The 25,902-nt window shown below is 32.4% G+C and overlaps 1 protein-coding gene across 1 annotated transcript in view; it reads right to left on the bottom strand.

Moving 5' to 3' along the window:
• LOC147065265 (multidrug resistance protein homolog 49-like) overlaps nucleotides 1-25,902 on the bottom strand; it is an 81,794-nt gene that overhangs the window by 39,616 nt on the left and 16,276 nt on the right. The window contains exons 2-6 of the mRNA XM_085956354.1: nucleotides 6,497-6,690; nucleotides 5,570-5,714; nucleotides 4,362-4,462; nucleotides 1,967-2,138; nucleotides 168-292 (exon numbers count right to left, since the gene is read on the bottom strand). Coding sequence (XP_085812480.1) covers nucleotides 168-292; nucleotides 1,967-2,138; nucleotides 4,362-4,462; nucleotides 5,570-5,714; nucleotides 6,497-6,690 — 737 coding nt within the window. The remainder of the gene's footprint in view (nucleotides 1-167; nucleotides 293-1,966; nucleotides 2,139-4,361; nucleotides 4,463-5,569; nucleotides 5,715-6,496; nucleotides 6,691-25,902) is intronic.

The following is a 25,902-nucleotide window of genomic DNA, read 5'->3' on the forward strand; positions in this document are numbered from 1 at the left end:
TAAATTAAAACAACAATTATTGAATTGTTTGTAAGTAGAATAATAAACTAGGTCACCCTAGTAAGCAAAATTAAAAACTAATTCATTCATAAACAAATAATATTTAAAAAAAATAGTTATACCTAGATGAAAACAAGGGCAAAAAATATAGTACATATTATTCTAACCTGTCAACTTCCTTCTCTTCTCCTCCGAATGCTATTACAGTTCTCACAGAACTGAGAACCTCTTCAGCAGCGCTTCCGGCGTGACTGTAGCTGCTCAATTCCTTCACTGTCAATGACGATTGAAACTGAAATGTTTAATCAAACATTAATTCAATAAACTGCTGAAACACTTTGTTGAGGAGTTGAAAATTAAATGAAAGGTTGGTAATTTTATCTGTTTAAATCTGACAATAGTTTTTTAAATTATTAGCAAATGCAAGTACGTTATTACTAAAAATTAGGGGCACCGGCTAGGAATCAAGGTACATATTATTGTTACCGTGATTCAAACCATAGAAGCCGGTAGTCAATATTAACGAAATTTGAAAAGCACTTAAGTTCCATGACTAGTATTAGTTAATTTCCTTGTAATTAGGTAGGATGCAGGTGGCTAAATTGGTAACTTAAATTTGCTGGAATTCGTTGATTTTGGATTGAGTCCTGCCAGGCGTCATATTTTTACAAATAGGTATATTTCTGAATTATGTATGTAAATTTGAAAGACTCAATACAATCAACGCATCAAATGGGAACACGAGTCTTGCAAATCGCATTCTGGCTTTGGAAGATATTTTTGTGATGAATTTTAAACCTTATACTATTGCACTGTAATGATTTGAACACATCAGCCCCTTTGGTCAAACATCTCATTTTTTTCTACTTTGCAGAAGACTCCAAACACAAGTGAATTTATATTTAACTGACATTAAACAAGAAAGTAATTTCAGGAGATTATATATTGAATTATCTTTTATCTGTTGCTTTTTTTGATAAGTCACTTAACGCAATATGATGTTTTATGTTGTAGCAATCATACCACTCAGCGTTACACGAGTGAGACACTTTAATATATAAGTCGGCTCGCACATTGGAACTCGTGTCGCCTAAAAACGTATCGAATACGTCGATGTGTGATGTGTGATGTCATCGTTATTTAACGAAACAACATAACACGTGTTGTCAAATGGAGCTTCGCAAATCGATCGAATGCAATGGTTTCATCTGAAAAAAACATCTGGCTGTTGCATTCGACATGTTGCATCCTTCTCGGGCTCCGAGTCGGAGGGTCGAAGTCACAAAGAAACACATACGAATTGGTCATTCCTATACCGGCTCGCCGTTCACCGCATTGAAATATCCATACATTTCGAAGGCTACGCGCGACTGTCGCTGGATAGATGTGCGAGGTTGTGTCATGCAACACTTGCCGCCCGTTCTCGGAAGTTTTGATATATGGCGGTCAGGCACACGAGGCGAGTTGTGATGTGCGAGCCGGCTTATTTGTTTTGTTGTCAAAACAAAACAATGGAGCTAAAAAGATTATCAGCATTTCCTCAATCATAACTAGATCAGTAGGGTCTATTGTGGTTTGTTAATTGCGACAAAGTCTCTTGTAATATATGCGTTTGTATAAAAAAGAAGGGCAATCCATAAATTCTCACTCACTCATCGAGTCCGTCACGAGTCTGTCACGAATCCGTCTCACAGCATTAATCATACTGGTGCAATTTCGTTTGAATGATATTTATGCGACTATAAATGCACAGAAGATCTAATTTAAATGTTAGATATTATACTGTGATAATTCCTCTTTTATATATCTGTTTAAATTAAAAATCATCGTTTAGTTTAGTTACAATGCGCAAATCACTTAAGATCAAGGAGGGAGGGTTAATAAAAAAAACAATTCAACTTTAAGTAACCAAACGATACTATGCTAAAAAAATGTTTTAAATTGAATAGGATATGGCTCAGTTTACCTTAGCAACGAGGGCAGTCGTAATAATGGTAATGGGGGCTGATATAATAACCGCCAATGTCAATTGCCAACCATAACTGAAGCACATGATAATGTTGAACGCGAACGCTGACGTCAGATAGCAGAACATTCCTATTCTCTCGCCCATTCCGTCAGCCAGCTTATCGAGGTCACTAGTAAACAATATAATTATATAATAAAAGTTTATGACAATTTATAATAAAATAATATAGCGCAATATTTATAAATGCATTTAAAAGATTGTTACCATTGTGAATTTCTGATGCATTATTATGATCTAATAGCACCTGTACACGTGCATGAATTTTCTGCAGACAGTAAGTATTATCGTGGCCATTAATAGAAAATGTACGTGTAAACATGTATTCAGTTGCAGGATTACATGTATGAATCAAAAACGTTCGGAAGCTTCTGAATTACATACTCTCAGCAGTAAATCCATGCAAGTATAAATGGAGTATAAAGAATTGTTTGACCTAAACAGACCAAGTTTATTTTTATTCATTTCAAAATTCCCACCCTTTCGAGACAAAACTCCTAAAAATATCAATAGATAGGGTAATAGTTGCCCATTGATGAGGTTCAGTACCTGCGCATTATTCTATACAAAAGGCTGCTATCGACGGCTATCGAAGGTAGTTTATCATATTTCTTTATTGGGGTATTATAATTGTTACAATAAATTAGTCATCTAAACTGTCAAAACTGTTTATCTCGCTCTAAAAGTTAACACAGCCAAGAGAGGTGCTGTTAAAACATAGCACTTATTGTAACAATTATAATACCTCGATACATAAATATGATAAACTACCCTCAATAGCCACCAATAGGGGTCGATAGCAGCCGTGTGTATAGAATAGATGCGCTGGAAGACTTTTTCTCAAAAAAGATGATAATAGAGCGTAGATTGAAAAGCCAAAAAATGCACCAAATCAAGTTGAATGATTTTTTTAATAAAAAAATTATAATTTCTTTTAAATTTTCAATAACCCTCATTTACATTTTCCCGTTATTTACGTTTTTTTGTCAGTCCCTTCAAAAAGGTAAATTCAGAGTTCATTGTTTACGTTTTACAATATATAATAATAATTATGTTTTAGAGCCCTATGCACAATCGTCTGTCATAATTACAACAAAATTACAACAGAACACTATGCAGAAAGCCTTTCATAGTTATGATCGAGTTGTCTATGGTCCACCAAATCTGCAATAGCTTCGTTCTGTTTTTCTATTGAAAATATTACCATATATAAAAATTCTCTTTTTCATAATTTAGGTAAATTATTTTGTAATTGTTAAACGATGACAAAAATATGAAAAATATACAAAATAAATTCAATAACTATAAATACACAATTAATATTTAATAAAAATGATTAAATGTCTCCGCGATTAGTGAATAATATAAGTTATTTTTTGACCATGTTTTTCCCGATACGGTAACACTTGCCGTTGAAATGTCAGATTTTGTCATTTACAATTATTATTATTATTACAAATATATGCCATGATGTGAATAATTATATAGAGTGATTAAAACTAATATTACCATGTTGGTGTGTAGGTAACTAAGTACTTATATATTTCAACTACCTATCTATTGGTTTAATATTACATAAATATCTAAATCAGAATAAGAAAAGTTAATTCATAATTTATTGACACTGACATTTCAATTCGATAATCGGTTTTACTAAATTAAGACATGTACAGAATCAAGAAAATAAAGGAAAATGTGTCGTATTAAATGTCACGGATATTTAATAGTTGTTCAATACCCATATTGAGATCAATTGTTAAATGAATTTGAGTGTATTGGCCGTTTTAAAGCCACATCAATTTATTTTGACAGCAGCTGTCAGTGGTAAATGGCAATACGGAAGGGGGGCAAGGGGGCGAGTTCATAACAAAAGTAGTCTATGGTTAAGGATTCCTTATCTCTATAATCTATAGTTAACAGATGGATTTCGGCTACTTACAATTTTTACTGTTATTTTATGGTAAGTACGAATTGAGCATCGGGCTCTATATCTGTTTGTTTGTGTGCTTTGTATGCCAGTGCCAGTGCCACCCTTCGCTACTGGTATATACTTACTTAGGTATAAATGAATTGTAAGATATATTTTCATAATGTTTCATGGACAAGAATGCTTATTTAAAATATATAATTAGAAACAGCATAATAAAGTAAATTAGTTAATTATGGTTTTATGTTAAAAGCGGTTATAAAGCGATACTAATGATAATTTAACCTTGGTAATACAATGGACTTGGCAACACGAGGGCTCAATAAACTGCATTGCAAATAAAATGAACGTCGATAATGATTATTACTTAACAAATAAAATTAAAACGTTAGGTAGCTGAATACTCACTCGGTTATTTTACTTGCAAAATTGAGATTGGTTTGTGTGTCGTACCAGCCCATATCTTGACGCAGAATTGACTGCAAGAAGAGCAATCGGATTCTTGCTATCTATAAATCATCAACAATATTTTTAATTTTATTGAACTACACAGCATTCTTTATTGAACGTAGAACTATAGATACGTAAGTATAGCATTGAGATCAAATTCGTGTAAAAATAAAAACCGCCGGAATACAACGGAAAGATAAGAAAATAATATGTAACTAAGTAAATTGGAAATTACATCGTAAATATTTATATAGAATTCTGAATCATTCAAAAGTAGGTTAGCAAGTAGGTGCTCATAAGTAACAAGCTGTACCTAATAATGACAATGTAATTATCGGATATTTGATATCAATCAATATCAAATTATTGTTCTTATTGAATCTAATAAAATTGGAACATTGCTGTCTGCAAACAAGCGTGGCATGTACATGATTTTAATGTATATCGTAGATATAACTTACATCACTGTGAAATGCTCCACTCTATTTTTTATCTCAATGCTATAGGGCTGGCTCTGCTGTCCGCTGACGTTAAGCGCTTTGTGTACCCTTATACTGAGTGTCACGAAATGAATGAGTCTACAGAAGAGTTGGGACTAACCCGCTCCCCATACGACGCTGCAAATTTCTCAAATGCCACAAAGTTGGCCTCGGTTGCTACCAGATCTCCATGACCAATTGCGCCAGCATGAGGACGGACCCTGGCAAACAGCTCCGCTCGTTCAAATGCTATAGGGCTATCTCTTTCCGATAAATCTTACGGCGAACTGCATAAAAACATTATACATCCAACCGAAAGAGAAAAAATTGACGTTCAGATAAACAGCACGCATCGTTATATGGTGAAGCTTACCAGTTCATCCGCCTGATTCAGCGAACAGATGTTTATTTTTGACGACATCTTCTTTATATATTTTTTAAAGTCTTATTTTAAACTGCGTAAATAATAATTTTAAAGGTTAACTATTAGGCAGCTGAAAAGTTAATAATATTCCGATCTGGTTTAATTACGACATGCCAAACGGCCACGCCATGATATCCACCATACAGGCATGAATAAAATTTATATAGTCTCGTAATTTCTTTGAAGCATCATAGATCTTATTTACGGCTGTGTCGGTCATGGTGGTAATGTCTGATTTTATTTGTTATTCGATTTTTATCTACCTGATGTCGAGCACTCCAGTTGAGGACAACCACACTCAGTGTGGCCGTCACAATCTCCGTTAAGCCGAGAACCAGACTGCCCAGGCCGTAGGCGTTGGTGTCTTCCACCAGGAGATCAGCACTCTGCTCCCAGGTGGCGTTGGCTCTGTTGCGGATACATAATATGAATTGAAGAAATTTGTGTGAGAAGAGAATTGTAGACGAATAATGAAAAGGGAGATAAGACGTCTAAAATAACTACTTTCATGAGAGTCGAAAGAAGACTATTGAGTAAATTTGGCATATAAACTTAATTTTCAAATTTTAAAATTTATCTCCTAATGATAGAATTGAGAACCACAAGTGGCTGATGTCAAAATAATCAAGTGTATCGTAAACAGAATTCAAGCAAATATAGTATTGTACTTCGTTTATTTGTACGCAAGACAATAGTTAACCCGAATTTTGATTGCAATTCAAATGAAATATTATACGATATACTTGGTTATTTTGCATCTGATACTTACGCTTCTCGTAGGCTTATGTGTTTAGTGGTATCGTTTTCACTAAATAACCAATTTCGGCTAAATGGGGTTTAACAGAAATTAAGACCACTTAGGTATGACTAAGTATAACTAAGCATCTGGCCCATATTATTGTGGACAATATAACTTAACATAATTACATAGGATAAAATTAATTATTGTTAACGTTATTATTTCCAACTGCTCTTACATGAAGTCTATTGCATTGTTTTCTCACTTGATGTCACTCTAAGTACGTCATATTTTCTGTCAAAAGTATCGAACTTCACGCTTTTGCGATATGTTTATAGAAATTGTAGATTAGCAGCTGTTATAAAACCTATTTTATTCTAATGAAATAGCTTTACAGTAATAAATGATGGTATCTTGTAAAAAACATATTATTTTAAAGTAGGTAACTTACGTATATCTTCCCCCGCCGAATAGTTTTATGAGGACGGTATTTGAGATGCCTCCGTCAGGTATGACTCTCTCCACCATGAGCTGAGTGACTTCTCCGTAAATAATTGTGCCAATGGGGAGCGCCAGGCCTGATGTAATGCCCAATAATATTCCCAGCCATGTCGCACACAGTTCCTTGAATGTGGCATAGCGGAACTGGAAAGAGTAATCAATTACTGTAGATATTTTTAAAAGATTCAGTGTTTACAAAAAATTATAAAATGTATTTTGTTCACATGGTGAGGTTAATCACGACCTTTTGGTGTGTGTTTGATGTGGGAAAGGGGCTATAGATACTGTCCGACTACAAGAAAAGTCATTGCTGTAGTCACATATAGAAGACTTCTCAGTGACGTACCTGTCATGGCGGCTTAAATAATGTATTGACTCTCTTTTTAGATGCAACTCTTTTCCTTCTTCGCAATAAACCAACAACTTACTAATAATAATTCTAACATCACTCCTGATCGTTTTAGACATATTTTTATTATAAAAAGCTTAAAATTATGTAAATTGATAGATCCATGCAGTATGGAAGCGTAAAATGAAATGATAAATTTGGGGACGTTCCTCATTTGAAAACGGAAGTGCAATTAGCTTTACCGGAGGGGATTGTTAGTTCACAGTTTTAAGACGTGGATAAGACGTTTTTGTTCGACAGTAGTTAAGAGTTCTGAAATGACTTTTCTTTACCCTACTCTACTAATAACTTTATTCACTTTAGAAAGAGAACTCTCTGTCTGAATGGGATGGGCTCAAGTAGCATTTAACTCAACGTGGAATATCTCAGCCAAAACCAAATGCCACCTATTCACCGCTCGCATTAAGGTGGTGCTGCATTACGGTAGTAAGTCATGACAACTTACGAAAACTAAAAACTGAGAAACGCAAGATAATCGCAGCGGATGTAGGGACTGCCTTCATTTTAATCCGACAAGAGTCTGTCATTCTGGAAGGCCGTTAAATACCACCTGCAGTGATGTTGATTGAGTTGATGTGATACTTTTGTGTTTGAAGGTTTGTGAGCGAGAAAGATTACGCGTAGTGTCCATAATATGCTAGAGGTGAGTTGGAAATACTGTCACCAGTTTGTGTACGGATGAAATTACCCATACTCAGTACGTGTGGCCCAATAAACTTGTTCCAAAAAACATGTGATGATATCATTGCGAGTTTTGCTGGCCAGTTGGTAGACTTTCAATACTATTGACATTAAACGTGCGCGAGCGAGATAGCACTCGAATACAATTATATTTTAATTTATTAGTCTATGCATGCGAATGACATCATCTTATGTATGAGAATAGGTCATAAATTTTCTGTAGCAGCATATTATTCCCTCGGAAATGTGGTGAGGTGACTGAGGTGACGCAGTTTACAATAAAAAAAATCACTGTTCTTCATTATGTTAACAAGAATATTATAAACGAACAGAAAAACAACTCATAAATTTAAAATTTTATAGTAAATGGGACATTTCGAAAACCCCAGCTCAAGTGTATTTTTAGCGATTCTATTAAAGCCGATATTTCAAATACTAATATGGAGTTAAGTTTAAGTTCCAGTTTACTATGAGACTTATGTCGCATACGCACGCCAAACGCTTTATATAGTATTCCAAAGCTTGTAAGTATTTTGGAACAAGTTTTGATAATAAGTATTTTTTTATACTGGTAGTAAGTATACTTAGTCTTCAAAATCGACGAGTTTTCCCACCTCTACTATATGCTCTACCTACGGAGCTAACATGAATGAAGAAGAAGGATTTCATTACACAGTGACACATGGGGGTAGGCAGGTCAACCCTATAATAGTAGGTAAGACAATGTGTTGAGTATATTTTTGGAATTAGCCTAAATTCCCTGGAAAAATAATTAGGCATATGTAGCACTTAGCTCTATAATTTTAAAATGCAGCAAAATGTGACCACACAGGACTTATTTTTTTTATATCTATATTCAACATCTTAACCAAAATATGAAATAATTTATTAATAATTATAAAAAGAGACAGTTATTACACACTTTGACAGACATTAACAATTTTTAGAATATAAAGTGGGGTAGGCAGGTCATGCGTCATGCGTTGCTTAGGGGCTGCATATCATGTATAAAAAGCGGCGAATGAAGAAACGAATATAAATATCACAACTTTTGAGAGCAATGCCAAAAATAAATAATAAAATAACGAATTTGCAGACAATTTGAAATTAAAAATGAAAAGGATCGGCATTTTAAGTCATTTTGCCTAGGGACGTCACGGCTTTATATATTAATGATTCTCAATTCCAATAGGGCAATAAACTCAAGTGTAGTGCCCTTGCAAATGCCTTCAGTGTAGGCTCACCAGCATCACAGCAATATAAAATCTCAGTTTCTGAAAACCGCTCCATACTAATCAGTCGACACCTCATTGGATGCACACTGTTCAATACCAACACGCTGATCAATGAATGAACATTATGAACTGTCAGAAATAGTACACGCATCAAATCTATGTGAATTTAGATAAAACAGTAAATCAATGGAGGTGCCACATAAATAATTAATATTTTTATGTGGTTGAAATAATTAATATGTGGTTGACAACTATTATAATTGCCCAGTCCAGCTCTTGATATGTCAAGAAGATAAGATAGATAATAATGCATAGAAAGAGCACACTTATTAAGTTATCACAATGCGAGGCATTGAACTGGATAATAATTTGTAAGGATTACACGATCATAATGAGAAAGTCTTTGAAAGATTAATTACACCTGTGTCAAGATAATTAAGTTTCATATTTAAGTTGTGAATGGTTTATTTATACTTGACTTAAGGTTATTAGCGGTTATTAACTAATGCATCCTGACTCAAAATTGAGTCGATTGGCATATTGAATGGGTCGTGAAATATTTTCGGCATTGACAATATTTTTAAGATAATAATATATATGTTACAGTTGTACAAACAACATTTTAAAGCCGCTACACGTTAAAAGTAGCAGCTTGTTAATATTCAGAATTCATTTTTATGTTCACCACTGAATTAAACACAGTATGTGTTTGAGGTGGAGGTAGGCTATTAACATCCGACATAAATAGTGCACACTAAACTTTGACCCTAAGATGCGCGCAGCTTAAGCGTCGGCCTATAACGGAGTCCCAGATTCAAATCCTGGGTCTGGCAAGTACTGTACGACAACATTATTTAGGCAACAACAGGAAGTCGCTCTTATCGCGTATGGAATATTTTACAGTGTTGTCATTTTTTGAGAAAACATATCCCGCGAAATTAGGTTTTAAGTTTATATCAATTCTATTCTCAGTAAGTTTATAAGTACATTAATTTATAAGTCTAATTATTGTTCAATAAATATCAATAGAATTTTTTTTTCAAATAATTTCACCTCTTAATTATTACTATTATATTAGGTTAATTAATACATCGTAATTATTGAATTTGGAAGGAAATGTATCATTGAACCCACATTAACTGATAATATTGCTGCAGGTATTTATTAATTAAATAACTAGAACACAAATTATGAGTAAAAAAGTAGAAGTGAAAGATATAACATATTCAATATTATATTGATAACCCAATCACATGTTTTATAATTTACAAATGATGTCTTTATATCGTATTTTTAGTAAAATTGTTGTAGAAACACATACTGTGAAAATAATTTTCTATAAATTAAATTATGTATATCCACCTTACATATATTTTAAAACAATATGTACCTACTTATCGGTTTAAAAATTAGGAAAATAATTAGGAAAAAATAGGATAATTCATTAATTAACTAATGATCATTTATACTTAATTATTATACGTCTAAAAATATTAATAAAATAGATTACGATACACATAACTTTATAATATACAAACATAATTTCCAGTATTTGGGGAAATATTTCTAGTATTACAACACTGAATTTTGACATACCTGACATGACAGGAACCCGTAAATTGGGCTTGTTGAAAGTATTGTATAAGGTCGCCTTTTAAATACGACTCTTTTTCTTCTTCGCAATAAATCAAAAGTTTACTGATAATAATTCGAATATCATTTCGTATTGTTTTAGACATCTTTTGAATATAAAAAGCTTCAAATTACGTAAATTGATAGATGCGTCCAATACGAAGTGTCAAAAATGTAATGAAAAATTTGGGGGCGTTCCTAATTTGAAACCGGAAATTCGATTAGCTGTACGTAGTTCACAGATTTGCCACGTAGCCAAGATGAAGTTGCCGGACAATACACATATTGTTTTTCAATTCGTGTATGAGTCAGAGTATAGACCTAATAAGTTGAGCAAGCGGTTAACATCCATTTCTCGTAAAAACAAAATCTGTTAACATTATAAACTTCCACTCTGTGGAGGCCCATATGATCCTATTAGGATCGGACATGGTCGAAAGAAAACTTTGTCAGTCATATGTATTTGTTTTCATTGAACTAAGACTACAATTTGCAGATAGTGTTGGTTAGTTTTTAAAATTCAATTAAACCCTGCCTAACCAAACCATAATAGTTTTGGTATGCTATAAGCGATTTAACAAAAATAGTGCACACTTTGGAGTTATGCTTATTTGTTTTCGTTCAATTAAGAATACATATTACATATTATGGTGTTAATTAGATTTTAAATTTCATGAAGCCCTGTCTAACCAAACCATAATAGATCAAAAAATTGCCTTCTATCTACAAAATATCATATAAATATGTGATTTAATGGCATAATTTTAATATTTTATAGGTTTTAAATATTTTTATACGAGATAGTGAGTAACCTTGTACATGACCCAAATACTTTGTATCACAATTCAAACATATATTTCCAAATTCACATCCTATCAATATTAGGTATTGGTAAAGTCGTTGAAGAATACCTTCTTCAATAGTAAAAATAAAAGTAAATTACCATGCACACGGTTCTCCATAGAATGGAGGCTGTGTTAACAGTTTTTTTTACGAGAAATGAATGTTCAACTGAGGCCAAGCCTTAAACCAAGGCCTGAAGCATTCGGCACGCTTATACCTTCGCAATATGTATTGGAGTAAGATAGAATTTCTACGGCTGAATTAACTATTTTTTGTACCCTAAAGACTGCAAGCATGTGTTGCTGAAATTTATTGTTTTTGTGTTAAAAGTGGTAATTATTTTTAGTAAATTTAGTAGAAAATATGTTTAACTATGTTGTGTTTAAATTTGGTAGCTTAACTGAGAAGCAACATGATGGTAAAACGTTTCATAGTTAAGTTAATAATAATAAAATTGAGGTTCTACTGTGCGTTATACCCAAGAAACACGGTTTCATTTTTCCGAACAATACCCACTCTTTTTATATTATTACTCTAAAGTCCAAACACTTATCGGAAAAAAAATAATGTGAATTAGACAGACCAGGGATTCAATCCCAAGATCCACGACACGTTACCTATCGGCCATCGCGGGAAACTATTAGACGGACCTTAAATATATGAAATTAATGCTGAAAATGATTTATTTAGTTGCCAGTTACGTTGCATCGTAGATCCATTTGTAGCAAACTTCATTCTATTACTGCCCAGATTTTTCTAAAACTGCGACAAATTTTAGATACCTTTAAACAGTCAATTCTATAACTTACTAAATGTGAAGTGATTGCCAAAATAAACCCTGAAACATGCACGTGTAATGAATAGGTGTTATTGTTTATGACATATGTCAACCATTTTAAATACCTTTGGAACATCTTTGACCTGTACAAGAAAGTAAAACATTCAAATTAATGATTTACGGTGGGGTTTGCTCGAGGCCAATCATCAAATTATATCATACCTCGTCTACCCATTAGAGAATGACGTCATATATGGACTACCCCTAAGCAAGCAAAGTATGGTGACTTGCTGACTGAAAAAAATCCTTATTTACCTATTTATTTATTATTGACACTCCTGAACTTTACAGTTCCCATTTGTTAAATAGATTCAAATAGACAGTCAAAATGAACATTTGCAACACAAAACTATATGACATAAAATCAAAATGTATGTTGTACCTATGTATGATTAAATTAATGAACTAACCTAAGCCACATGATGTGTGAAAAACAATTTAAAAATTTGATTTTGGCACTAGAAATAAAAATAATCTTTATTGGGTGACATTAGGTTAGATAAGATTTATTTACATGTCATAATTTTAATGTTGAAATTAATCTGGTTAATGGAATTTTTCCCATTACTATTATCTGACATCGACTTGTCTTCATTTGCATTCATCTGTTTTCAAAAGAATGAAATGAGCAAGGTCGTTGACGGGGAGGGGACTATTTTATTCTTCAGATGCTGTATCCATTAGTAAGAGAATAGACATGTATGAAATGTGGTGATTTAGGTGAATGTTAAGAGTCCCATGGACAACAAAGTGGAGAAACACATGTTTATTGTAAATAAGTCAGTGACAGTCTTTTAGCCACATCGCTCGTGGAAAGAATGAGAGCTTGAAAATGCTTATGATAAACAAAAAAATCTGAAAGAATTCAAAGAGCAAATAATCTTTCTATGACAATGATACACAATCCGTGGTCCATGTTATTTATTATGGCCCAAAGACTAAATGAATTATGGGAACAATTCTTTACAAATGATATAGATTAGGTTACTTTACTCACATTATGCAGTATACCGAAAGGTATCAATATCTGTATCTTATCATCATTCAGGAGAAAATTCTTGGTAACAAAGACCTTGGCAAAAGATGACTCAAGATTTTCAGAGACTGGTTAAAACTCAACCCTCTCTCTTACTCAGAGCAACAACAGAGAGGGAAAAGATGGCCAAAATCAACACCAATGGATATGGCATGAAGCTCACTATTCTAATGAGAATTGTTGGACCTACATTCAACTCGATGCAACGTGTCTGGGACTCATGACTGTACTCTGTAAAACAAAATGCCGCTTAATCTAAGCTTGCATTCTTGCATGGTAGAGAGTCATGGCACCTTACGAAAACTCAGAGCAACCATGGCTGCACATGCTGCGGATGCCTGAAAAGATTTGCATTCTGGCTTGCCTGTTCTTCAAGCCAATTGGATTCTGACAGTCTGGAAGGCCGCTAAATACTATTTACAGAGTATATAGGGCGGAGCTACGGGATGTTGGGATAACTTAAGAGGACTGGCGAGCGACAAGGATTCTTTGAGCCGCCGTGTGGTGTCTATATTCTCCAACTAAGAGGCGGACATGATATAAGAAGAAGAAGAAAATGCTTTGATTAATTAATTATAACCTTTAAAGTTAATTGTGCTGTAACATTGTTACATGCTGAAGTGTTATATTACCCCAGTTGTAGATTGGTGCATATAACGAGGAATTTTCCATCATATTGGTTTAAAAAATACGCAGTATTTTTAGCTTCCTTTACTCTTCAATGTCAGTGATTTCACTAGTACTGACACTAAGTTTCATTTGTAAACATGAACATAATAATAAGATGACATTTGTCCATGACATTGTTTCAGTTTGGCTTAGTTTACATTACATTCTCAAATGGATAAACCTTATTGATAGTATTATTATTTAATTTACTAGAGCTAACTATCTCATATGGAGATAGTGTCTGTTATCTTTATATGTGTTACACCGAATGTGCGAAATTAACTATTACATGAAATGGGCAAAATTTTGGCTAATTCATGTAATAGTCAAGCCTGTTGCCTTATTCATGAATTAGGTAAATTTTCTGCTGAGTACATGAATTTGCCAGGGTATGGAATTCTTGAACTGTCAACATGACAGAAGAAAAAGTAAATTTAATATGGATGGTTTTATTAGTTATAATTGGACATAATATAATATTATTATTATTAGGTTAGGTTAGGTTAGGTTTTGTAATTCTGAATTAAATTATTCAACTGAATGTCCATTTTGAGGTTAGCTATCAAGTGTCAACAAACTATCACAAACATTCAATCGATCATTGCACGTTTGATACCCAAGCACGAATCAAATCGCGAAAATACTTTTCAATAAAATTCTTCCGTTATCATATTATAGTTCTAGATTTTTTTTGCGCATAGTAAATGGATATGAACGTCATTGTAGGACGACATTTGACACATTTGTTTAGTTTGATTAGTTGCAAAAAACACCACCGGAGCGCGATCATATATTTTGACCATAGATAATATATGTACATTTTGACCAATGCATGAGCATTTGATACATTTAGTTTAGTTGCAAAAAATACCACCGTAGCGCTACTATCTAATTTGTCCAATACATGAACTAGGCAGAAAAATTACTGCCGAATTCACGCACTCTTCAGATATTTTGTCTAATTCATGAATAAGGCAACGGGCTTGCATTTTTCATGATTTAGGCAAAATTTTGCCCATTTCATGTAATATTCAATTTCGCACATTCGGCGTAACATATGCATAATTATTTCCAGTAAAATATACATATTTCAATGAATTGATAATTTTATCTGAAACCCATGACATTGATTGTTCCTGGCGAATAATAATCACATAGATATTCTGATAAAATATGAAATAAGACATTGAAAAAGCTTCTCTAATAGATATGGCCTAAATAGTATGTGAGTATATTTTGAAACACAGAAAACTGTTGATTTCGGGGATACGTTTGAAGACGGTCGCGATAATCAAAATGGGGAGAATATGAAAAACAAAACAATTTAAGTATGAAAACACTTTATCAATAAACTTAACAAAATTGATAGTTATGCGTATTATTCCACTCATTATGACGATTCCTGGCACGTGGCACATGTCAAAATAATGTGTCAAAATAAGGGGTACACAAAAATTTTATTAAAAAATAATCACGATATAATGAATTCGTATAAAAGTTATTAACTTTTTAGGTAAGGTTTGGAAGTTATAGATCCATTACATGTGTGAAATCACACATATGATTTATACATATGTATTTTTTGTTAGATTTTCAAGAAATATGGACTAATAAGTTTATGAAAATATGAAAGTGACATTGAAAAGGTTAGTTGCAACTTCGCTTTCATATAATTAGGATCCATCTTCGTACAAGGTTTCTTCAACATCAATCATGCAAACTGCGGCCAAATCATGTAAGTGTCGGTGAGAATTAAATCAAAATCAACTCAAACCATCCATTATTAAATCCCTTATGATCCCCTTACCAAGTTTTATGCAGAGATTAATTCATAGTTGCAAGATTTCAAAAGTAAATTAAGCTTCCTGAGAAAATTAAATTTGAAGGTTGTTTCTCTTCTAAATAAAATAATTTGAATGGAAAAAAATGCCTTTAAAAATCATTCAATTTTGAATAGATACAAGATTTAAGAATATTAAATTCTTCTTAAAAAAAATGCATGTATTTTCGAAATGTTTATCTTTAATTTATCATTATCTTATACTGATCAGTGCCACGGACGAGTTAACTCGCCAAAGCATGTATGTCGCGTCAGGCCACGGACGAGTTAACTCGCAGGTTCTAGTAAAAGTCATAATTTCTGAATAAACTATTTGTCTATATTTTCTAAGCAATATTTATCATTTTAGTGTGAAATTATTCACGATAAACTCGAGAAACATATTGATTTGGTAAGTTTTCAAAAATACTTATCATTCTGTTCCAATTTCATATTTTTTTAAGGATTTATTTTATTCTAAAAATAGCTGGCCTACAAAGTGTACACGTAGTAAAAATTGGCTGGCGGTGATAAGGTTAAAATCATTCATAAGGAAGAATTTGAAAATGATGTAGTCCTCAGTTTTTTCAGTGCCATTTAATGGGTTTTACCTTTGAAGCAATTATATAGTTACTCACATCAATAAATATCATGACGACACGGTAGAGTATTATTTCACTTATTATAACACAAACTATCCACCGAACTATAAAATATAATACCTACTTATGCAATATTTTTGCTTGTACTACAATTTTTGCTGCAGTTATGACTCGAATAATCAATATTAATAATGATTGAAAATATGGCACAGTGTTCAATTTGAGAGGTCAATTACAATAAATGTTGGGTCAAATTTGATACTGTGACTTCTTAAATCTTAATTTAACATTCATAAAATGAGTTTATCACTTGATATTCACTACAATATAATATGTAATTGTTACACAACATGCATTTCGCTTAAATTGGAAGTTCTATTACGAGTACTGAAATTTATGTTTGACTTTATGTAATATTATAATTATCATGTATATTAGAATTAATTCGCACGGGCCAAGGACAAATCTATAGCTTTATGGATAAGAGCACTCACCCGGACAGTTAAAGATGCGAGTTCGAATCCCACTCGATCCAATTATTTTTCTTGATTGAAATTGATATGTTTCTGATATTACAACAAAAGTTTACCTTATTACTTTTCGCACAGGCCCGCCCCTGTGCAGAATACAAAAGGCCACCCCACAATCTCAATTAAAAAAAAATCTTATATGGTAAAGTGTAATTTCAAATCCATGTGCATATTTATTATATGGGTCGGTATGCGAGGCGGTACAAATTAACTTAGTTGACATATCCTTTTATTTTATTTTTTATTTTATTTATACCTTTTATTTAAAATGTGTATGAAATAATATATTTACAACGTAACAGTGGCGAAGGGTGGAGATAGGCTGTTAAGATCCAACATAAATAGTGCACACTAAATTTTGTTGGTCAAACATATTTGTTTTCATTGAAATAAGACTACAGTGTGTAGATGGTGTTTGTTAGTTTTTAAAATTCAATTAAACCCTGCCTAATCCAAACCATAGTAGATATGGGTCAAAATATATTCATTTACCTATAAAATATTTTTTATCGATTATGATTTTTGTTAAATTTTAATAAACTAACCAACACCATCTGTAATATGTATTCTTAATTCAACGAAAACGAATAAGTATGACTGAAAAAGTGTGCAGTATTTTTGTAAGATCGCCTTTAGCATACCTACTTAAACTAATATGGTTTGGTTAGGCAGGGTTTAATTGAACTTTAAAAACAAACCAGAACCATCTGCAAATTGTCTTCATAGTTCAATTAAAACAAATAAGTATGACTAACAAAGTTTTGTGTGCACTATTTATGTCGAATCTTAACAGCTTACCTCCACTCTTCGCCACTGACTTTTGCACAGGCCCGCCCCTCTACAAAATACAAAAGACCACCCACGCCCCAATCCCAATTAAAAAAAACGTGTAAATATTAAGAAACTAAAGTACCTTTTATAATTATGTGTATTTGTACATATCCCTGCGCTTAAAAGTATAATTAATTATGAATTGTATTCTTATAATATTGTGAAGTATAATTTCAAACTAAAATGCACATGAGTTGTTATGCGAGGCAGTACAAAATAACTCCGTTGACATATCTACCATTTATTTATGTGTATGAAATAATATATTTACTATGTAATGACTTTGCTAAAATTGACGGTTTACGTATGGTGAATTCCTTAGTATTATGATAGTTATTGATAATTTTTGTTCGATCTCTGAATTCAGCTGCCCCCGTGCAAAACACATTTCGTACGTATAGAAAAGAAGCCTTGGGTATATTAATTATCTTATGATTTTCTTACAATATGAATCCATGAGAGTTCTTTTAGTTTGTCAATTTTATGTGACTTCGATTGTTCTGCGTTGCTTATATTCACACTATTGCGTGACGCATTTATTTTGTGGACGTTATTGATTAATAATGTATCATTCTCCGTGGTGTCTTCGTCAAGCTTTTCATTGGCATATGGTAAGTGTTTTCCATCAGATATCAGCTGGCGTTTTTCACTATCTTCGATGTTACTATAAGCAGGAATATCTGTATTTTTCTCTACGCCTTCCGCATATGCATTTAATGACTTTTCGATGTCATTATCAGACTGTTTTGTTAATAGACTGTTTGAATCACGGCCACATAATGTTTCATAAGATTTGTTTGCAAGTGGCTTCAACTGATAGAGTTTTATTGGAGTTGTCGGTTGGTCAGGTTTTGACGTTTTTGCTTTCCTATCTGAAATATAACATTAGAATATAGATGTGTCATGAATATAATATATATATATATACATCTATATGTTTTTATTGCGTTGATTTAATGGATTTATGTGCAAACAGATTAATTCAAGTCATAACTATAACAGTATTTCCCAAATTGCAAAGGCAGTGAGCAAAAGTATTTCAAGAAGTAGGTATGCGGTGTTATTAGTAAATATTTTTTATTACTATAAAATTGTAACTAGAAATATATTAATTATGATTATGATAATTTCTCCTTTCCGCCAATCCTGTTACCACATAATAGGATACGCCAACTAAATTGAAATCCTAACAGCGTACACCTAGGGATGTCAACTAAGTATCCATACTTTATTCAGTTCTTGTAATATTTTTGTCAAATTGACATTTATCCGGTTTGAATATTTTGACAGTGACTTTAACGTTTCGACTCCATGGATTACATTGTGTTTATGTGTGTGCTGGCAGAAATGTAATTTTATAGGTATTTTCGAATTGAGATTGTGTTGGTGTGGAGTCAAATGTGTGTGTAAGGAAAAGTTTACTCTATTTTTTTTATTGTATATGCGTATCGTAAACTAATCCGCACAGTATATTTTAAATAAAAAAATTATGAGCAGATAGATTATTCATCATTTTTTTTATAGATAAATGAACTTGTCAAATTATTATGCCATGAAAGAAGGTACATTCTAACAAGTAAGTAATTCTATGTGCGAAAGGAAAACCACTACTTTTCAGAAGAGCCAAAAGAAGATTGAGTTTTGGAAAATTTTGTATGGGAACAGATGTTTTTATGTGGAATATAGTTATATAGAGTTGTTGATTTGATTTGTTTATTTTTTCTGATTTACGTCCAATACTTATGTGCATTGTGGCTAATTTTGCATATTCAAGACTCATTTTCCCAATGGATACTACGCAATGATATATAGTTGTTTTTGATTAATGGCCAGAAATGCTAACAACGATCATCGTTTTGCTTTTGATGCCTGAAATGTTAAGTAAATTTGGGAACATACCACTGCACCGGTATGAAACATTTTTTTATCTATTTAGTTTTATTTTTGTGTGATATAACCCGATTGATATAAATGTTTTGGGACTGGGTAGGTTTCGAAATGATAATTATTGATTTTTTTTTGTGGTGGTAGGTATATTAGTTTTATTGACAAAATCTTGATCCAAAAACACTTCAGAAAATGCTGCTTCGACATCAGGAATTAAAATAAACGAAAAATAAATTAAAATACAAATGAGGAATTATTTTCACAATAATATGTTATGGGGAACACGTGTTGTTAGCTAGTGCAATTGAATGCAATTAAAATAATATTTTGATGTAACTGATTGTTTCCAATAGCTCGTAAAAATCAAAACTACGTGCGCGGATCGTGCATTTCGCTCGCTCACGCAATCGCCTGTATGATAGAGCGAGAAAGAGATATGTCAATTACTTTTAACAGTACGTGCAGCCCAGGATATCTAATTGCCTCAATATCTATTCAAAACGATAAATTAATTACAGAAGTGTTTTCATAATATTCCGATTTCGCAGATGCAATAAAATTAACGTGGTAAGGTGTCTAAAAATAATACAATATTTTCATTTATCGTCAATAATTGGTAGCAATCCTCGCCCGGATTTTGAAAAACATTGTAGCATCCAAAGGGTTTTAATACTCATCTCCCTTTTCCTTCCATACACAGAATTACTTTATGTAAATTCATTCGAAATTCATCAAAAATTAGTCTGTGAGGATTGTATAACGTTTAGAGGGTGTAATAACTATTGTTGGTCATTGTTCAGTTAATTTAGGGAAACCTAATTCGATATTGCATACCTACCATTTTCTACTACGGAGGTTGGAAGCATTTGTGCGGACAAATGATCTTAGAGGGAATGTTAGAGGGACCTTAGAGGGAAAACACCTTAGAGGGAATGTTGGTAGGGCCTAAAGGGGTTCCTTTATGTTGTTCAAAATATAAAATGGTTCCGTGGCTAAAATTAATTAAGAAACGCTGACCTAATGGATGGCAAAAATACTGATTAAAAATAAATCTCATGTAAATCTCAAGAAAGGTAGAAGAAAAACTAAAACCACCATCAATATTAATTTTCGGCATACTAAAAATTTGGGCAGAAACGTCGAATATATCGGAGAAAATGTTGGAAGGACCCATGACATTGATTTTGGACGATATTACTAAGGGAACTCTTGCATGATTTTTGCACAGGGGTTCAATATGTCTAGCTACGTCACTGGTTAAGTGAATGGCTAATGACCTATATCTCGTAACAATCTTTTATAAAAATTCTTAGGAATTTGGGCTAGATCCACGCCGTAATGTCAATTATGAGAATATTATGAAAAATATACAAAATATGTCAGTTTTTGAATGATAATATGGGATTGAAGGCAGCTCTCGTGGTGCAGTGCATAAGGCGCTGGCCTTCCACACGAGAGTCATGGATTAAATTCCCGGTGAGGACACAATATTTATGTGTTTTTCTCAAAGCCTGGGTGTTTGTGATTGTTCAAAATTACCATCAACCAGCTTGTATGAAAAAGCGAGGACATGGTTATTAATAATTTTAAAAAAAACCATAGGATTGAAGCTAATGGTGTAGTGCCGTTGTAGCACTTAAACAGTTTGCAACAATATTATGTTACATGCAATAGTTTTGAGTCATATCACAAGACAATTATGTCGCTGTTATTTTTAACTTAAAAATAATTGAGAACTGGGCGTAAAAATGTGAGGAAAGCAATCGCTTTTGAACTGACTAATCGGAATTGAACTGACTAATCAGTCAGTTCAATTCCTAAATGATTATGGGAAAATGTATTTATCTTATTAGCATATTATTGCATTTTTGTCTATTAACTCATTGGTAAGTGTGCCGCAGAGGTGAACATGCGATTTTACAACTTTCTATTTAGACCAAACCAAACCTAACCTAACCTAATCTAACCTACCCCAACCTAATATTACCTCACATAATCTTAGTTTGTGATAATTCTGTATCAAAATGTATGAAAATTTCAAATTTTCAATTAACGACTATTCGAAAAGCCGATGCGCCGACAGAAAACAGTATTTATTATAATTGTCTACATGGAATAAACTGTTTTCATAAAAAAAAAATATTAAAACTCGTGTCCACCTCTGCGGTACAATTAACAACTCATTTAGTGCTAACACCGCGACTGGCGCGTTTGGAATACCTGGCCATTAGATATAATTAATGTGTTATTTAAATGTGGTAATTTTAAAGTTCAGCAGTGATTGTGTTAATAATGATTGTCATTTTTGCAAAATTTTCAGTATGTATGTATCCATCGAATAAAAACAGTGAAAGTATGCAACCTCTATTTAGGATAACACTATTATTAGCTACCTACAAAAATAGAAAGCTTCTAAATTTTTTTTTCTATTAGTCAGTACCACAGAATTATACAGTAGAAAGTAATATGAATAAATTAATACTAGATATTTATAATTATGTTAATGAGTTAAGGCAGTGTTGTTAAGTACCTACTGCTAAGACGCCTCAAATAATTAGTATTAACATAATCTATTATATTATAAGGTATAAAAATATGATTTTTATTTTATAATAATTATTAACATTTACCTTCAAGAAAGTATGATCCTTCAGAGTTTTCGTCTGAAATTTGCACTTTTGGGTCAACTAAATATCCTTGATTCATTTTTTGAATAGCTATATTAAAATATAGAGCAATTAAGTACATATAACAAAATTGTGCTTATGTAGGATGTCGATTCGATAAATACTATTTTAAACCCACGCTACGAACGAGTTATTAAAATAACCGTACAACATTACTAAGCCATTCATTACTCATAAAAATTACCGTTACTGTCAAGTACTGTCAAAAAGAATTGAGGGGAAGGGGGTACTGAGAGGTCCACTTTTTCAAAAGTCAATATATAATTGAATTCCCAGTAGTTGAAAATTGTGAGAACGGGTATAGTCAATTATTATTATCCTACAGTAAAATTACTACGGAGACTGAATATTTTAAACACCCTGACGTAGATGTGATCAATATTATTACTCTTAAATAGGACAGTATTTTAGGTCAAATAAATCAGATTTTTCAGTGGTGTTAGATTTCACAAATAGCAGATATTGGTATATTGTCTTTATTTTACGAAGGTACATTCCCGTTCTATCGATAGTGTGTGAAAATCAGTTTCTTGTTTGAGTTACCATGGTTATATTTTTAGATATTTATGATATTACATTTAGCATGTTTTTAAGAAGATGGTCTTCATGTTATGTAACTCCATAGTTACGAAAGTCATAACAATCGGTTGCTAAGGAAGCGGTGCCATCTTGAAATTGGGGCTGCAAGTTAAGCAATCAAAAAAATAAAATTCCCAACTTTAATTTTCGAAATAATTAGTTTCGACGTTGTATTTTGTTTTCATTTTTATAATTTAATCTATCTACTCACGTGAATAGGCCATTTAAAAATAATAAAAATAGATAGATAAAATTCAATGCTCTTTAAAAGACGAATTTAAAATGTAGATAGGTACCTACCTGCCTACATAGCAAATTATTTATTAAATGGTTGTCTGCATTCGTTGAGAGATGTGTTCAAAATATAATTAGGTATTGTGTATTTTTGCCATTATTAATAGCTGGATGCTTTCATTATCAGTGACGTCCCTAGACAAAATGCCGCCTCTAGGCAGTGTTAAAATGCCATCCCATTATACAGTATTTTTTATTATTTGAGTTGATTTTTTTAATGGAAAGATAGGTATTTCCGTTATTACTAAGTCTAGCTACCTATTCCTATTATATATCGATACACCAGTTCAAGACGGGAACAAGACGTTACCATCATTGAATTCGTCATGCCAAGTTCTATATTTTTTCCATAAAGGAACAACTCTTATTCAATATTGTAGCATATCGCAAAAGTTTCTTTATGGAATTACCTACCTACATTTTCACAACAACAAAACCTAATTAGGTACCTATCATTTTCAAGAAAGGAATCAATCGAGTTGTTCCATGAACCCTGTCTCATTGACTGGTTTCTCTATGGAACTCTAAAATGTCTATGGTTTTTGTAATTGTCATTTATGTGTCATTCTGTATTCCTCGTTCGCATGAGTTATTTTGATATTACACAAAGTTTTCATTATTTACCAAACTGTAGTGCCAATCTATCTATTCTTAATTAATAATATAACATTTCCATTATGTTTTCGAGAGGCAAATTGAACGTAGTTATACGCAAAGCAGCCAAGCCACACAAACCTCAAACAGAGATCGAAGCACTTTTATGTAAAGTGTGTTTCTTTAAATCCACAAAGCCTCTGTATACTATTTATACCTTTTGAATAATATATATTTAAATGCTTTTGTGTAACTAATAAAGAGATAAACGCATAAAATCTATGAAATTTTGGTGTTTAGCAGTCCAGGCTGTTTTGTGCAAAACCGGTTTTTTAGAATGTTCTTCTTGTTATTATTATATTATTATCTTCAATGTTATTCTTGAATGCAGCAAACTCTTATTTTTGTAAGAAAAAATCGTTATTTTTGCATCTTGTTTTCTTAAAAAAAAACCTTCTAAGTTATTCAAGTTTAATGGGAATTTCAAAATTCTGAAAATAATTCGAAAAACTTGTAAATTATACATTAATATTTAGCTGCCTGGCACTATTTTTTATATGAAAAATCTGTATATTATATTATATATAATAAAATGAAAAACATGTAATGTAATTGAGAAAATAATGTTTATTAATTGAATGTAGAAAAACACCTTAACAGTCAGGATTTTAATAATTAGGTTAGAACATAATATTATCATTTGGCTGCTTTTTGTAGAACGAATATGGCATATTTTTAGAACGCATTTTTATGACATTTTTGTATGACAGCAGCTTGGTTGCTTTATACAAATCGAAAATGTCATATTCTGCGATTTGCAAAATCTTTAAAACGCATTTATATGAGATTTTTGTATGACAGCAGCTTGGCTGATTTGTGCAGAACGTAAAACAAACGTGTGAGATTATGGAAATCACAATAACTCATTTTTTCAAAATTATGGCTTGGCTGTTTTGTGTATAACTACGCTCAATTGTTAGTGCAATTAGCTTTGGGGGCCATTAAGGTAAGACATATTTTTGTGGTTATGTTGACCGTGCATTCATACAAAAAAAATCTGTGGGTCTATTCTATACTTATCGAACACTAAAGTGATAAATAGTATAAAACTTAGGGTAGGTTTGTATCAAAATATTAGCACTTATTGTAACAATTACACGAAGTTGGTTTTTATTGTTGCAATAAGTGCGATATTTTAACAGCAGCAAGATAGGTGCTGTTAAAATATAGCACTTATTGCAACAATAAAAACCAACTTCGTGTAATTGTTACAATAAGTGCTAATATTTTGTTACAAATCTACCCTAAGTTTGATAATATTTATCACTTTATTACTTAGGCGGTCGATAAGTATAGAATAGACCCACTGGTGTACATAGGTATGTGGGTAATTTTTTATTTTATTTATTACAGAATGAGGATACTACTGCAGTTTGTAACATCGCGGATGATAGCAATAAGACAGACTAATTTGTCTGTGGTTCAAGATTCAAGCGATTTTCCACCTGACATTTCAATGTGGTTCAGCCCTTAGATATAAAGGCATAGAAGACAGTGATGACTGTGTTATGGATCCTTATTATGAACCAGAGATCTAACTCTCTCATTTAGTATTTAATATTGATTTATTGTACACCCGTGATGTTGACATTCAAATAGAACCAATGACGAACAGCGTGCCAGAGATTACATCAGAAATTTCCGACGATATCAAGACGAAATAACCAAAAATACAATACTATATCAAGACAAAATAACCAAAAATACCGCACCATCTCATGATGAAATAACAGAAAATATAGCGCCATCTCACGACAAAGTAGCGGCAGTGACCAAAAAATCTAGAAAACGCAATTCAGGTGCTTGGGCTAAAAACATATGTACAAAGAAAAGAAATACAGGTTTGTCTTACATTAGTACATCCGGAAAAACGGAAATCTGCGAGGCGTGTATCTCTGTCTTGCAATGATAACTGCAGAATAAAATGTGCTTACAAAATAAGTGAAGAAAATAGACAAAAAAATCATGAAAGTTATTGGAAAATTGGTGATATTAACCTTCAGAGAGATTTTTTATTACAACACATGGTACCAATTATTCCAAAATACAGGCCGACAGTTAAAGGAAGTAGTAGAAGCTTTAATTAATTTGAAATAGAATGCAACCGAATAAAAGTATGTAAAACCTTTT

This window comes from Rhyacophila brunnea, unplaced genomic scaffold, assembly GCF_057557595.1.
Source record: "Rhyacophila brunnea isolate RB1 unplaced genomic scaffold, BYU_Rbru_1.0 scaffold_6, whole genome shotgun sequence".
Lineage (NCBI taxonomy): Eukaryota > Metazoa > Arthropoda > Insecta > Trichoptera > Rhyacophilidae > Rhyacophila > Rhyacophila brunnea.